Source organism: Trachemys scripta, chromosome 3 (genome assembly GCF_013100865.1).
Source record: "Trachemys scripta elegans isolate TJP31775 chromosome 3, CAS_Tse_1.0, whole genome shotgun sequence".
Taxonomy (NCBI): Eukaryota; Metazoa; Chordata; order Testudines; family Emydidae; genus Trachemys; species Trachemys scripta.
In genome coordinates, this window is record NC_048300.1 from 109,915,584 (window position 1) to 109,931,919 (window position 16,336).

The 16,336-nt window shown below is 41.1% G+C and overlaps 1 protein-coding gene across 1 annotated transcript in view; it reads right to left on the reverse strand.

Moving 5' to 3' along the window:
* Positions 1–318: 318 nt before the first annotated feature.
* RSPO3 (R-spondin 3) overlaps positions 319–16,336 on the reverse strand; it is a 93,280-nt gene continuing 77,262 nt past the window's right edge. Inside the window, exon 5 of the mRNA XM_034765723.1 lies at positions 319–1,554. Within this exon, the coding sequence (XP_034621614.1) occupies positions 1,361–1,554 (194 nt within the window). The 3' untranslated portion in view covers positions 319–1,360. The remainder of the gene's footprint in view (positions 1,555–16,336) is intronic.

The window sequence follows — 16,336 nt, forward strand, 5'->3', positions numbered from 1 at the left end:
GCTGAAATCAAGGAGAGTTTTGTCATTGATTTTGATAGGGTAAGGATTTCACTGATGTCCTATTAGGTATTTTCCATCTTTATATTATTTTACAAGAATAAAATCCATCCCTGAGCAGAGAGCCAGCACAAAGCCTACCGACCACTTAAGCATCACTATAGCCTTCAAACTAGGGTGTAAGCAGGACACAAGTGGTGCTTGGGCCTTTTCTGGCCTTCTGACAAGTGGTGAATTTCACTTTGGCTATGCCAGAGGGAATAAGTGGGGCATCTGTATCATGATTTTCAAGCAAAAAAAAATGGACCAAACTTTATCCACTCTATCCACAAATATATTTATTGTAGTTGCTTCTCTTTCACTAGATATACATTGTTAAAAATGTAGTATCCCTTTCTCTCCATGACGTTCATAAAGCTGATTATAAAGTAGTAGATTCTTCCAGTAAAAAAGAAGAAGAAAACCCCCACGACTGTGAAAGACACATATTTCCGTGGTCTATTTTCTGTTCTTTATTAACTCAGCATTGTCTTCTACAAATATGATTTGTAATTCCCTGGAAGATTTGAAATGTAGATTTAAGTTACACATAGTTATAAAAAGCATAGAACAGCACGCACTGTACCACTGTTTAGACCAGAAAACATTGTGTTGTCCCATAGCTAAGAATGCTATACGAGCAAAGCGCCACCACTTCTCCTTTAGGAACTTCAGTCTCTGAAGTTGCAGTTGCTTCCACTTCTTTTCCTTCTTTAACTGTCAACACCCTGCAGGTATTCTGGTATTTCTCACATGAGTCTGGAACAAGTACCAGGGAACCCCAGGGTAATTCAGTTCAGATCCACCACAGGGTGCAAAACCTTAGATTCCTACTGGCTCTTGAAAATTGGTTTCCCTCCTGACCATCTCTGAATATTTATGTACGATATACGATGGGATACTTTATCTCTGATTTAGACATCTCTCTTGTCTCCTACTTTGCTTAAACAATAGCTTGAAAAACATTTTACAGAGGAAGCAGGTTGTTCATCCAGATGTCATTCATTATATTGCTATATTTTATACCCTATTAATAAGTATATACACAATTTCTTAATTGCCTTTTACAGATGCATGGCAGCATATAATGTAACAGTTTTAAAGTATCCCTTTTTAAGATTTTTTTTTTTTAATTCTTGGCTCATGTCAGTCTCTTTAATAAACTATAATTGCCTGGAGAATATAGGAACTATTTGGAATGTTGTTTAAGGTTTAACAATAACTGATAGCATTGTCCATTTGTGGTTTGAATGGCTTGAGCATCTGTCACCGGGATCTGGTTGAGATAGCAGCATCATAAGTCTAAAACAATCAGGTAAGGCCATTAGTGTACAGTGCTGATGGGTACTGGGTTCTGTTGTTTATCTTGGGCTTTTCTTTTCTTCGGCTGCATTTTGTTTTTGTTTTCCCGCTGTTCTCGGTTTTGTCTTCGGGATTCTCGGCCTTTGTTTTCCTGCCTTGTCTCCCTACTTTCTTCTTTGTTTGGCCTTTTCCCTTTCTCATCTCTATTTTTTTTCCCTGCAATAAAAATACATGGCACATTATAAGCAATACTCAGACCATCCCAGTCTTTGAATCCTGTCAGTTTGCCAACAGCCTGAAAAATCACCCTTTGATTACAAGCTCATGATGCTGAGGGTTAAAACCAAACATTAACGCAGTTGTCTGGAGAGCAATCATAGGTATCCATCTGTGAATCAAGTCATCAGGTAAAGTCCTGACCTAGGGCCAGATTCTCTATCCCTGAGTTGAGCAAAGTGTCTGGAGTCTGGCCATAACCAGACAGCTGAGAATTCCTCTTGTGTGGTGGGGGAAGTTCTTAGCTGGTACAAAGCTGGCATAGTTGGTTTCTATGCCAACTGCCCCCCAACAGAGGTCACTGTGAGCATGGCAGAATGACCTGCATTCCCCAATTTCTCATTTGGTGTATGCTCCAGCTGACGTAAATTAAAGCACTCCCTAGGATGCTATAACTTATGCCTGAGCCAGGAACCTGAGCAAATGTGGCTAGTAAATCACGGAGCTGTAACTGGCTCCCTACTTATTCCCCCTCTCTGTCCCAGAGCTCTTCTCAGCACAGGAGAAGATCTGGGATCCACAGTCTTAAAATTCTCCTTCTCCTGCAGAGGATTTCCTTCCCTGCAGGGAGAACTCCCTTGAATAATATTGATTCCAGCACTGGTATGTGACCATAATAAGACAAAATATTAACGTCTTAAGTGCTGAACCTTTTACCCATTGATACAAACCTGATGAATTCAATCCCTTTGCTTTATTTCCTTAAATATCTCTGAGGGTAGAACTCTGAGGCTTTTGTTACCATCAAGGCTCTCATGAGTAAAGTTTCTGTTCCCTTAAAGAATAGTTAAAGCTTGCTATTGCTGTGAATTAGATGTGCAATGCATTTATTCTTCTATTTCTTAGGTTTACATTAGAAACTGCTCCACATATGAAATACTGACAGTTAAACTTGGCTTTACACACTAACTTAAAGCTGAGTGGTTTTTTTCTTTGTGAGAATTGGTCCATATACTGAGCCCTATGAGTGAAATTTACCCATATGCAGAAGATTCCCACGTATGCTTTAAAACAGTACACCTCTACCACAATATAACGCGACCCGATATAACGTGGTAAAGCAGCGCTCCGGGGGGGAGGGGCGGGGCTGCGCACTCCGGCAGATCAAAGCAAGTTCGATATATAGGTTTCACCTATAATATAGTAAAATTTTTTGGCTCCCGAGGACAGCGTTATATAGGGGTAGAGGTGTATTTTAACTGAGGCGTAAGTAGTATACGGGCCTTGTGCTAGCTGCCTACGCAAGGGAGAATTTCACTGTTTGTGCAGTATTGAGAAACACCTAGTTAACTCTGTTTTATGGCATCATGGCAAATATTGTATGCTGAAAACAACAATCACTGTTTATTACAGCAAAAAATACTTTAGTCCAGGTCTCATAATTGTATATCATTAGAAATACCCTGGGTTTCCTGACATCTGGATCTGGAAGACAGAGTCAACCAAACCTGATTACTAGGTAATAGATCTCTGTGTTGTCTGCAATGGAGAGGGTGACCAATATAGGGAACCAAGTCCAGCCCAGACATGAAAATAAAGGTGAGAGTCTCTGATAACTTGTGGGGGATTGAAAGCCAGTTCAGGATGGAGGGAAGGAGTAGTTTCAGTCTAAGGAAAGATGAGAGAACAAGGTCAGCGGTGTCAGACTAAGGGAGGAGGAGACAGAACAGCATGAAAGGTTTCTTAGAGATTGGGGAGAGAGGCAAGGAGTAAGGCGAGAAAATGAAGGAGGAGGGGTATGTTGTAGGCCATGCTTGATACATAGCTGTAACATAGTTAAGGCTGTGATTTAGTCAGGGGTATTTTTAGTAAAAGTCATGAAGAGGTCACAGGCAATAAACAAAAATTCATGGCCTGTGACCTGTCCATGACCTTTGCTAGAAATGCCATGACTAAATCTTATCTGTGTGGCCCTGGGGTGCCACTGCTCAGGGGGGCTTCCATGGGGGTGCTCCTGTAGAAGCCATCTGAGGTGCCGCTGCTTTGGGGACGCCTGGGGCCAGCCCCCACCGGCCACTGCTGAGGTGGTCCCCGGGGACAGCCCCACTGGCCACTGCTCAGGCAGAACCCGGGGCCCGCTGCCTGGGGCCACCCAAGTAGCGGCTGGTACGGCTGGCCAGGGGCTGCTCCAGCAGCGGCCGGTATGGCTGCCTGCGGGCCACTACAGAAGTCACGGAGGTTGCAGAAAGTCACACAGCCTTATGCATAGTTTCCTGGCTTGTTTCCATTCATGACCAGTTCTAGCTGATAAAAGATTCAGATGAAAGTTTAAGATATTTACACTTCCTAAGTTCAATATGGATGAATAACTGAGTCTCTCTTCTATTACTTCAGAAACTTGAAATATTGCTTTGCTTTTAATCCAAAATTACTCCAATGATTTTAGATGGCCAGACAAAACAAATATACAACCCTATTAGTAGCACTGGTGCTCCCTGAATGGCAGATCAGCACTCAGTGTGAAGAACAGCAGAAATGAAATGGTGACTTGTGGAATGTGCGCCCAGTTCTCAGAGAGAGAAGTCTGAAAGCGTTGGGTTACATACCATTTCCATGTTGAGTTCCTTTCTGAAGGTGAACATGCATCAAGCCCAGTTCTAATATTATATAACAATATGTCAGTGACCATTTTGAATTCAGTTCCAAACCTCTGTGAAGACTATTGACCCCAAATGAAATGTTATTTTGATGGAAATCATCCAGACGTTCAATGTTTGACATTGTTCACTTGGTGACGGTCCAATATCGTACAGCTCTGACCTCCTAACCACAATGCTTTGGACACATTGGAAAGGCACTCCCTCCCCTCCTCTTCAGTCGCTGATTGATTTGGAATTTTTTTAGCTGCTCATGGCAACTCACTGATTTAGCCCTGGGATTTTTTTTTTAAGAAAAGCAAACTGATGAAATTATTACTTAAGACAGGCAGAGATATTTTTGGAAAGAGCTTGAAACTCAGTAATATTCCTGTTACCCAAAGAATGAGGATTTGGTCTGAGAAGTGCTCTAAAGTAACAGCATGAGTTTACTGTGCAACATATTGGTCCTGCACAACACAGAATTAAACAAAAATTGAGGGGGGGAAGTGTCCCTTGTGGCTGGTCCTGTAGGATGCACAAGAGGAGTAAGGGGCACATGGAGCATCTTCCCTTTTGTGCTGCTGTGGAAGGGCTTGGCACAATCCCAGTGGAGAGTGCTTCACTACTCTATGGGCTGGTCTACACTAGAAAGTTAGGTTGACCCAGCTATGTTGCTCAGGAGTGTGAAAAAAATCACATGCCTGGGAGATGTAGTTAAGCTGACCTAAGCCCTAGTGTAGACAGTGCTAGGTTAATGGAAGAATTCTTCCCTTGACCTAGCTATCGCCTCCCAAGGGGATGGATTTACTACAGCAGCTGTAGCATTTCTAATGCAGACATAGCCTAAAGCTGGCTGGATGTGGAGGGGAATCTATTGAAAGGGTGGTAGAGCTGCTGCGTCAGCATGCACTCTGCAGGAGCACTTGGGAGAAAAATCAGGCTGAGCCAGCCAGATACACCTGGAGGGTCCTTCTGCAGCCCAGCCACTCCACTCACCCCTTCTGAGAGGGGAATTGCTTAAAAGCTACAATCCAACCCTTAATGTGTTACACCAAAGCCAGTGTTGGCAATGACTGAGAACAACCTGCATTGGTGCCCCTTAGCACACAGTGGGGCAGATTGCTGGGCCCAGCCAACCTGCACTTGGTGTAGGACCCAGGGTAAGGGAGAAGGTGGATCTAAGATAACTTCCTGCTCCCCAGTCATTGGCCTGACTAGGAGCTGCAGCAATTCCCAGCGTAATGTAAGAGTTGATCTAAATTAAGCTGGCTAGAGCAGTCCTTTAGGGACTAAGCCATCATTCCTAGGCAGAGCTGGTCAGAGAAATTTCAATGGAAACATAATACATCAGAATTCACAGTTCCATCAAAATCATAACACTTTGTGAAATGGAGTCAATTTCACTGGAATTTCATTTCAGAAGAAAATTTGAAAAAAAGTTCCACCAATGTCGAACCAGTCTCTTTGGACATATTTGGAACAAAATGTTTTGATTTTTTGCTTTAAAATGACTTTCTTTTGAATGTTTTTATTTATTTTGCATTCTATTATATATTTTAAAATACAAAAATCAAAAGTCAAAATCAAAATGAAATGATTTTGTCAAAACAAAAAAACATTGAAATCAACCCAAACCAAATTTTTTTTTTGGAATTTTCATTGGTGACAATTTTGAAGTTTTCAGGTTTCACTCCGATTCAGAACAGAGGCAAATTTGGAAATCCTTCACAAAATGAAATTTCCATCCTCCGCACAGCAAGAGATTCCTGGACTCTGTAGAACTCTTAAACTTGTTTTGCACTGCAAATGGCTTCCTCTGCATAGTTCTTCACGTGACGCTCTTAACACAGCCTACCACAAATGCCCACATATTGCCATCTTTTGTGAAGGAGCCTCTGCGCTAGAATGTTGCATTCTGCTGCTCTAGAAAAACAATTCAACCCAAAAGCGTCATCTTTGCAGTTTTTGTAAAGCAGGCACGAGTCTTTCATCATGAAGTGCCGCCAGTTCATTAGCTCCTTTAACTACTATTTTTATAAACCTGTATATAATGGTGTTACTTTGTTTCCATCCTCTCTGGGGTATAGATTCTTGTGGCAATTAAAGGTTAGGGGAAGAAGGGGAAAGTTACTCCTCCCTTAGTTTTCCACTAGCAATTGGGAGGAGTTTGAGCTGAATTCTACTGTGAATGCCTCTTGCTGCTTGTTACCTTTCTCTTCACCTCCCTAACCCTTCCCCTCCCTCCCTAACCTCCCCCCCCACCTAGTCACATGGGCAGCCGCTGGGATTGATATTTGGACACTTATTTAGTAAAACACAAGTTGATGTTTTTTGCTGCATTCTCACACTGACAAGGAACAAGAACAATAGCTTCTCTGTTCTGTGTGAACATCCTGTGACACTTTTGGTGAAAACAAGGCTTTTATGCCAAAGAAAAAAATCTCTCCCCAGATATTATGTAGTGTACTATGCACTGTCCCCCAGCCCAGAAGTGGTGGCAATGCATTAGAGCTTTTTATGTATAGCTGCAAAGTGCTTAAGGGATTCTATGAAACGAAAGGTGCTATATGAAATATATTGTCTTGATATATGGCGTGCACAGCTTTTTGTATTATTGCTCTAAATATGGCACTTATTTGCATCTAAAGAAAAACAAAAGGCAGGGAAAAAAAGAAAAGTTAATGTTGAATAATGATGTAAATTAGAATGAATAATAAAACCCATCAGAAAATGTTCAATTTCTGGTATGCAGATTATTTCATTGTACAGAAATTCCCATGATGCATTCAGAAAGAGTGGTCTAGAGGACAGGACATTACACCAGTAATCAGTAGAATTCAGTTATTTTTCTGGCTCTCCCCTAAACTTACTGTGGGGCCCTAGACGAATCATTTAACCTTTTTGTGCCTTTCTTTTCCTGTTTATAAGATGGGGATAATAATGCCTACCACCTTCGTAAAGCACTTAAGATTCAGGGATAAGTAGTATTATACATATGCTAAATAATATGATCTCTTTAGGAAGTTACACTGGTTCCCACAAGGAGCTGGTGTATCATCTGACAGATTGATGACTCCAGTAAGCAGAAATTTCCTGATGCCTGTATCTGCCTATTGGCTCATTTTGCATGAGTAACTTAAATAGAAACTCTCCCTTTAAAAAAGTTTTCACAGCTCTTTCAAAATTACATATACATGTTTGCATATATATACAAATTGTGGAAGGAAGATAGAGTGAAATAAAAGGAGCATCCACCACAAACTGCTGGGGCTCAAATGTGTGTGTGTGTGTGTGAGAGAGAGAGAGAGAGAGAGAGAGAGAGCAATAATTTTCTGTTCAATAGAGAACTGCTTTGATTAATCAAGTAGTTGTATTACACTTTCTTTGGTGAACTACAAGTAAAATTCCACTTGGGGGCACTTTTGAGCTTTCCTAGGGCATTCTTCTGGCTGCTCAAAGGAAGAGTTTTTATATTGTAAAATTTACATTGTGAAAAGGGGAATAATCCTGTTACTCCTAGAGTGGGGTCCCTCCAGGCCAGGGTTGAAACAAGTAGGCATGGTAGTGTTGAGGAAGCTTCTTTGCCGCCCTAAGGTATACCTGCTCTTGGATTAAATTGAAGACTTTAGTTTCAAATGCTTCCAATCCAGAACCCTTCCCCAGCATTATATTCACTATTATATTTCCTTTTCTATTTAGTACTGTATGTATATTGGGACAGTTTTACAACACCAGTAAGAGGATAAGAGGTGGTGTATTCTGCTGGGACATACTGATATCACCACTTCCCAGCTAGTTGCAGCATTCTGCTGTAGCAAGGCCTTAATACAACATATGTCTTATTGGTTAATAAATCCATGTGATGAAAACAAGGAGAATAAATAATTGTAACTGAAAATTTTCTAAAGACATTTTTCCATTTGACAATGCCAGTTCATCAAAACCTAAAAACGTTCTGCAGAGTAGCTATTATGGACTAAAAGGAGTTTTAGTCCAGAATTGTTTATTTCAGAATAGCTACTCTGGTTCATTTCATAGTAGATTATTATTACTAATAATAAATGACTTTGTATAGTGAAGTAAGTAAGTCTACAAATAAGCTACCAATTTGAGAAGTACTTCAGATTGAATTCTGATGATGAAATTGAGCGTACACTATGTATCTGCTTACACAACAGATCTTACTGCTTGAAGGCACTGTGTTTTTGTAAATCTAATTTGTAATCCATGTTTTAAGAAATCCCTAAACATATATTTATATAATCCACATTTGAAAACATCTTTAAATATGTAGCCACATCATAGATTGTTCCAGAGAAGCGTTTACATTATTACATCCACTCTTGTGATTTTGGGTGGTAAATATTTTCATTTCCTGAGGGGGAAGTGAGTAGGACTGGTATTTTAAATACCATTTAAGAAAATTCCCCACACCAAAAACATCAAGGCTGACACAAGCAAACTAAGCAATGCAGGTTCCAAAGATGGAAACTTGACTATTCTATTCCAGTCCTGTTGTACTCACCTGTAATTACTGCAGAGCACTTGTCTGTTTACGTATTCCTAAAGTATGGGCTGAAATACCTAAACACAACAGGAAGCATTAGGGATAGAGTTTCATCCTTTGAACTGCCTTGCTTTGGTGATTGCATCACAGATCTAGGTGTCCACTATCAGGGTTATTCCTCTGTAAGGTTATGGAAACTCCAGGGGCTGGACCCTCAGCTGGAGGACCCGGACCTATGGATTTCAACTGACTGAGTTTCTATGGAATTCTTCTGTGTTGAGGATAAAGTTCTATCCCTCAATGAAGAGGCTTGGATTGTCCATCCTCTATGCCTATAGATCCCCTGCAACCTGTGCAAACCTGGGGAGATTCATCACAGGCAAGGACATTTGAGTACAGACATTTACTTCTGCACTGCTGCCCCATCCCCCCTTTCCCAGCTTCCTGTAGGTCCTGGTCTGTACAGTTCCTGCAAGAACTGCTGCTAGGAGCTCCTGGACTGTGGCTGCCCTTGAAGACCTCCTCAAGGGGTATTTCATGTCACAGAGGGGGAATTCATGCAAGATACAGCAAAGCACTGTTCAATAGAGCACTGAAGCACACGGGTAACTTTAAGCAAGTGAATAAATAACCTCATTTACTTCAGTGGAACTGCTCATGGGCGTAAAGTTACACATACTTAAGTAATTGGCTGGATCAGAGGCAGAACTGTTTCAAGGTGCTGTTGCTTGATATCTCCAAAGTTACTGGATAGTATGAGTGCAGGATTTCTCAGTTATTTGAATGACACTTTAATTTGTGTAACATTTGCCAATTAATCATCCAATAGCACAAACCATTCTTTTATGCTTTTCCATGAGCACAGTTGTTAAACTTGTAACTCCGTTTTAACTTATGTTGAATCCTTCTACCTTCATAGAAGGAGTTAAAAAAATGAATCATGAAAAACATCATAAGGATAGGAGAAAGAATGTGTGCTGTGAATTCGATCAGGAATTCCCAGTGGAGAAAGTTGAGACTGGAAGAGCCAACCTCTCAAAAACCTTTGCTGCCAATTATTTCTTGTTCCTGGGTCAGTTTCAAGTCACCTACAATCCATTAATGCAATATTATGTAAATTCCTAGGTCCCTTCTGATTTCCAAGAAGCATGACCCATTTTCTGTAACAGTGACGCCCACTGAACTTCACAAATGTCTGCCAAAAAAACAATATTAAGGACTCCTGTCCAAATGATCCTGTGCAATCCAAAAGAGATCATCCTTTCATTCACAACCCATTAGCAAATGACTCATCTATTCAGCGCCTTCAAAGTTTAAACAGCTCAACTTTCTCTTCAGCGATCATTTTATTCCAAGTTATGGGTTATTCCTTGTCAAATAATGTTAATTCACCACATTCATAACTATTGATTATCATAGGTTCTTCCCAGATTGGCTACACAGAAGTTTCTTGCTCATTGTTGGATTGATGTGATTTGTGACAGAGCTGTATGCTCTCAATAAGGCCTTTACATAAAAACCAAATAAGTCTACTTATTATAATAATCCAACCAAAAAAAGGAATAAACAAAGCAATTGCTCTTGAGATTGGTAGCATAATATACTCACACAAGATTAATGAGAAAACAAAGATAGAAACAACAGTCAGTGGAGCACCTCTGAAGGCCATGAATCAGCTGACATCATTTCAGGACCCCAATGTACCCCAAATTTAGGGAACTAAATCAGATCTTTTTTATATATATGTATGTATTATATGTAATTATTCAGAAACATAACCATATATGCCCATGTTCCGTGACCATAATAAGGTTTGTACCTGCCCATTATCCATAAGTGACATTCCATGTATCCATAAGCATGCTTCTGATCACTAACCTAAGCATTTGCATCCATCAATTTCTTAATACATCATATATGACAACATGGTCTAACTGCCTAGTTACAATATTGCAAAAGCCTCTGCCCCCAACTGTCCCCCTATTTCAAGATAACCTTTTGCAAGCTTGTGGTGTACCTGTCCTTCTGCAGTCACTTGCTTGTTACACAGAATGAGAAGGCACACTTCATATACTAGGGTTAAGCCCTTGGGCCTTGCTTGGTTCACTTAAAATAAATCCTTAGCATTAGCATATCACATTAGGCCTCAGACTAATAAAATAGGCCTTTGTCATAGCAAAGCCTAACAACCCAATTAATTGTGTTTGCCTGCTTGCCCCCAGCTAGGGTGACCAGATAGCAAGTGTAAAAATTGGGATACTTTTTTTTCAGGAGGGGGAGGGGCATAGTTGCGTATATAAAACAAAGCCCCTAATATTGAGATTGTCCCGATAATATTGGGACGTCTGGACACCCTACCCCCAGCATGTTTCAAGCAATTCAAACCTATCAATATTATGGCCTTATAGTGTTATTACCAAAGGTGTGACAGAGTCACAGGTCAACATAACCACTAGAAATGTTGATGGGCAGAGAACGTGTGAATTTCACAGTTTACGAATTACCCAGATATTAAATCGTTCCGCATGTTGTGCGTTTCTCACACTTATTTAAATCGCTCTTAAAGCTGCACTTATTGCTGAAGTGGCTCTTGGGCAAAAATTTAAAAATGCCTATGTGACTTAGAAGCCTAAGTCACATTGACTTTCAATGAGACTTAGGCTCCTAAATTACTTAGGCATTTGTGAAAGTGGGACAAGCTCCTAAGAATCTGATTTGCATTTGAATATTTTGCCCCTTGTCTTCCTTGTCAAGTTTTTGGGCTAAATCATCCCTTCGACTGCATGGCCATGCAGGGATATTAGAGGGAATAAGGACATTGGGACTGAGCAGGCAGGAATCATCAGACACTGCACACCAACAACTCACTACCCCAAGCAGGTGGGCAGAAAGGGGCAGGGAGTGGGGGGAACCTTGGCTTAGCTGAGCCATTGCATGGGATGTCAATTTGCTGCTGCTATAAGCAAGCAGCCAGTTTCTATAGTGCTCGAGTGACTGGAATGCAGGGAGGGAATCATATTTTTCTCAGGCATAATTCCTTCCCTGTGCTGCTTGTGAGCTGGTGCAGCTATACACTCTCTTCATGGACTGGGCTCGCCGCAAAGTCACAATCTAATCCTAAAATCATAAGCTCTTTGGAGTAGACTGTCTGGATATTTCTGTCTTGTGAAGTCACACACACACACTGTCAGAGTTTAAAAAATAATAAATAGTAACTTCTTGTCAAGTACTCAATAGTAGTGGCAGATTTCTATGTCTATTTGTGTTTTCCTCTATCGACATTTTATTGCCATATGTTTATCTGCACACTAGAGCATTTGGGGACCTATTTTATTTTGCATGTGTATGCTGAGACAAGTGAATGTGTTAGCCCCCCTTTTTTGGCTCATGACTAATGGTATGACGACAATAGCAATTTTATATTTACGTAAAAGGTGGCATAAATTAGACATAAGTTCATTTAGGGTGGATCCACTGCATAACCATTTTTAAGACTAATGGAATTATATGAAAACACAACTTTTTTTTAAATGGAGATATGTGTTATTGGCACAAAAACCCTCACCCTAATGTGGTTTCAAAGTATTAGCAGGAATCTGTAATAGCTTATTCTATTGTTTCAGGCAAGAATAATCCAAGCCTCCCATTAGCCTTGCTTGAGGTCATGGATAGTGCCCTTTTCAGAGACTTAGTTCAGCTGGTGCAGGCATTTGAGCAAACCAGAAATGAAAATGTGATGCTGCATTATGTCAGAACTGCATGTTTAGTCTGCCTTTCTAGAAATAATCAGGAAAAGTTATACATGATAAGAGACAGATGCTACTGCCTCGGCAGATATTTGAACTCTTTCTAGTACAATACTAAAAAGGAGAAACAACCAAAGAAACTTTTGTTCATTTAGATTTATCAAATTTGTAATCAAATAATTTTTAAGTGAGGGATGAACAATGGCAGCTTTTAAAAAAAACTTTGACTCCAGTGTGTAAATTCTTGGAATATCCATACAGCCAAAAATTTCCAATGCATCTGTAAACATGGAGTGCTATCGCACCAACTGTATGCTATTTCCCTAATTGACTATGGGTCTGGCACAGGTATGTGTCAAGTACCCTTAGTTGGTGGAGCACCTGATCTTGAAGGCAGGTCACTAATGCAGACCCTTAAGCTTGTTCCAGTCCCAGAGAAGTCATCAGATCCTGTTGCATGAATGGGGGCTTAATTTAGGACTGATGGTATATATGCTTGTGATGATTAAACTTTGATAAAATTTGTATATCAGATCCTCAGGTGTGCCAGAGTTGGTACAAAGGCGGGGGGGAGGTGGTGTTCCACCAACTTTCTGCTCCTAGTGCAAATTTAGAGCAGCTTAAAGTCTGTTCTACATTGTACCTGTTTGAAATGCCCCTTTGAGGCTGTTACACAGGGCAGCAGAAAGACTCTCCAGAATGAAAAACACTTCAGCCACACCCATTTCTGCTCCGAACATGCCCCCTACACCAAGGGGGCTGGGAATGCGTAGTGCGGAGCTGGCTACACTGGCTTTATGACACTTGGAGACTTTGGGCTTGGCTACACTGAGAACTAGCCTCAGCATAACTACATTGCTCGGGGTGTGAAAAATCCACATCCCGAGCAACATAGTTAAGCCGACCTAACCCTGGTGTAGACAGCACTAGGTCAACGGAAGAATTCTTCTGTCAACTAGGTATCGCTTCCTGGGGAGGTGGACTACCTACACTGATGGGAGAACCCCTTTTGTTGGCAGAGGTAGTGTCTACACTGAAGTGCTACAACAGCACAGCTTCTGCTAAAGTAGTGTTTCAAGTGTAGACAAGCCCTTTGTGCCATTTTCCTTATCCAAAGGGGAACCTCTGTTGCCCATGTTAGAGTGCCACAGAGCAGATTGATCAGGATAAGTCTCTGGCTGTCTCATTGTGGTTCAGTCATTTGGTCTTCTAAGCTAATTTGTTTGCTCTCTCACATCAAATGTAGCACATGCTGATTGGTGGCTGGCTGACTTCCACTATACCAATACAATCTGACTGGTTTATCACTAGTCACCCAGTCTTCAGTGCCCATAGATTCTGGAAAAGCCATCCTCTGATGGACATCTTCATCAAAATCATCAGTTCAGGACTCACCTGGGTTTTGTTAAATAATAGACTATTTAAACCCACAAAGAGCCAAATGCTGCCTTCTGTTACACTTGTGCAAACCCAATTAAGTCACTGGTGTAAACACATGAGGAATTTCCCTGGTGGTTCTTTTCAGAAATGGATTGAAGTGGGACAGTTTATCTTTCTTCCTCCTCCACCAAAATGAGTAAAATATTAGACGTGGCTGGAAACAGGCATTTCTGTTCTGAGGGAGATTCCAAAATGGAATGAAAGTTGAATTTTCCCTTGGAACAGGAATTCTGAGATTTCATTTAGAAAATCAAAGCAGCATTTCTACATTTTCAAAATATTTATGAGGCTCTCTTAGCTGTTTGGAGCCCCAGCAGCCCACCAAGCAGTAAGCCGAGCAGCACAGGGAACCTGGGAGCCAGGCAGCATGGGGAGCCAGGGAGCCAGAGCTCCCAGACTGCTGAGCAGCCAGGAGCCTGGAAGTGCTGGATCCTTGACAGTCCACCTGGCAGGCTGGACTTTGGGAGTCCTGGCTGATGAGAAGCTGTGACTGGGGTTCCCAGGCTCTTGGCTCCCCATCTGCTCACCAGGCCGGTTGCTGAGGAACAAGGAGAACTGGCAGGAAACCAGGCAGGCTTCTGATGGAAACTTACCTGGCAAGGAGGTTTAGAAATTTGCCTGGTTTCTGCTGGAATTTCATCAAAATCAACACGTTCCTGTGGAATGTTTCGATTTTGATTAATCGGCATTTTCCAGTGGAAAACTGCACCATGGGGAAATTTCTAACCAGCTCTATAAAATAGAGAGACTAGCATTTTAACAGTAAGGGTCAGACGCCATATTTTTTTTCTTGTCTTTGGGCAGATTTTTCTGCCTTCCCTGAAACCTGGATTAGGGTGACCAGATAACAAGGATGAAAAATCGGGACAGGGAGTGGGGGGGTTATAGGCACCTATATAAGACAAAGCCTCAAATATTGGGACTGTCCCTATGAAATCGGGACATCTGGTCACCCTAACCTGGACTGACTTTTCTAAAGCCAGGGGTTTTTGTCTATGCCCCTAAGAAGGTGATATTTCTTATGTAATAAGTAGCTTTTGTCTTTCTTTTCTCGGGTCTCTAGATCTCTAGTTTTCTCTTTTCTCTTCCTCTCCTTTTTAGCTCTGCTCTTGTCTTCTCACCCCATTCTACTCTACTTCCCCTTTCTGCTACTACCTCTCCTTTCATACTATTCTCTTTTACACATTTACTCCTCTTTTCTTCTCCCAACTGTTACTTCCTGCATTCAACATTAGTAGAAGTTCTAGAGCCAAAATTCTTCATTGACTTATGGGATAAATTTTTCAAAAACACCTAAAAGACTTACGAGCCTAAGTGTCAGAGTCATTTTACCCACCCCCTCTAATGGAACAGTATTCCATGCTATCCTGAGGGATATTATTCATGAAACTTTGGATCAGGATTTTTGCACTAGGGTGGAAGTCTGCAACCTAAAATGAACCCAAGATACTAAGTGAATTTCCTAAATGTAGATTTTATCCAGGATTTTTCAAGTTTATTCTATTTAAATTCCCAAAAGCACAAGCAGTGGGTCTAAAGCTGTTTGTAATAACAGCATTTGTACACTTAAATTAACAGCAAGCTTTTATGAATAGACCATAGTGGAATGTAAAGAATGAATACTCTCATTAATCCACATAATAACATAAAAATCCAGTCCAGTTTATTTAATATTGTACTAGACATTTAACACCATGTCCCTTAGACCTGTTCTGAGCAGGCTGAGCTGAAACATTTCTGGTGGCCTATCACCACTAGCATTGCCACCAGTGGATGGTAGAATGGTGGATGGTAGTGCAAAGGTAGGAGATTCCCTCCAAAGTCTAGTAGAGGTCAGGCCTAAGGGTTTGTCCACTACCTAGCAGTAGGGCACCATGATCCTGATTGCGGCTTCAGGGTATTATTGCAATGCAAATGAATTATTGTTATTATTTTATATCCTTATCCTTAGAAGCACAATGAAGTAGAATATGGGGCAAGAAATGTGAGAATATTCACAGCAACATAAGAATGGCTATACTGGATCAGACCCTGGTATAGCTTACCCCATTAAATGGCTCATACCAGAGCTTCAGGGAGGGTGTACAGAACAGAGTAGTTGGAGTGATCCATCCATCTTCCACTTCTGACTTCTGGTAGTCAGAGGAATAGGGTTGCCCCGAGCATGAGATTTCATCCCTGAGTATTAGCCAAGATTGATCTATCCTCCATGAACTTATCCAGTCCTTTTTTGAACCCAGTTATATTTTTGGCCACCACAACATCCCATCGCAATCAGTTCCACAGATTAGTTGTGCACTGTATGTGTTCCTGTTGTTTGTATTAAGCCTGCTGCCTATTAATTTCATTGGGTCACCCATGTTTTTGTACTGCTGAATTCTTCTTGCAGCCCATGTAGACCTGTCCAAAAACTGTTACCGGAACCAGTTTAAAACCAGCCAAGCTAACTC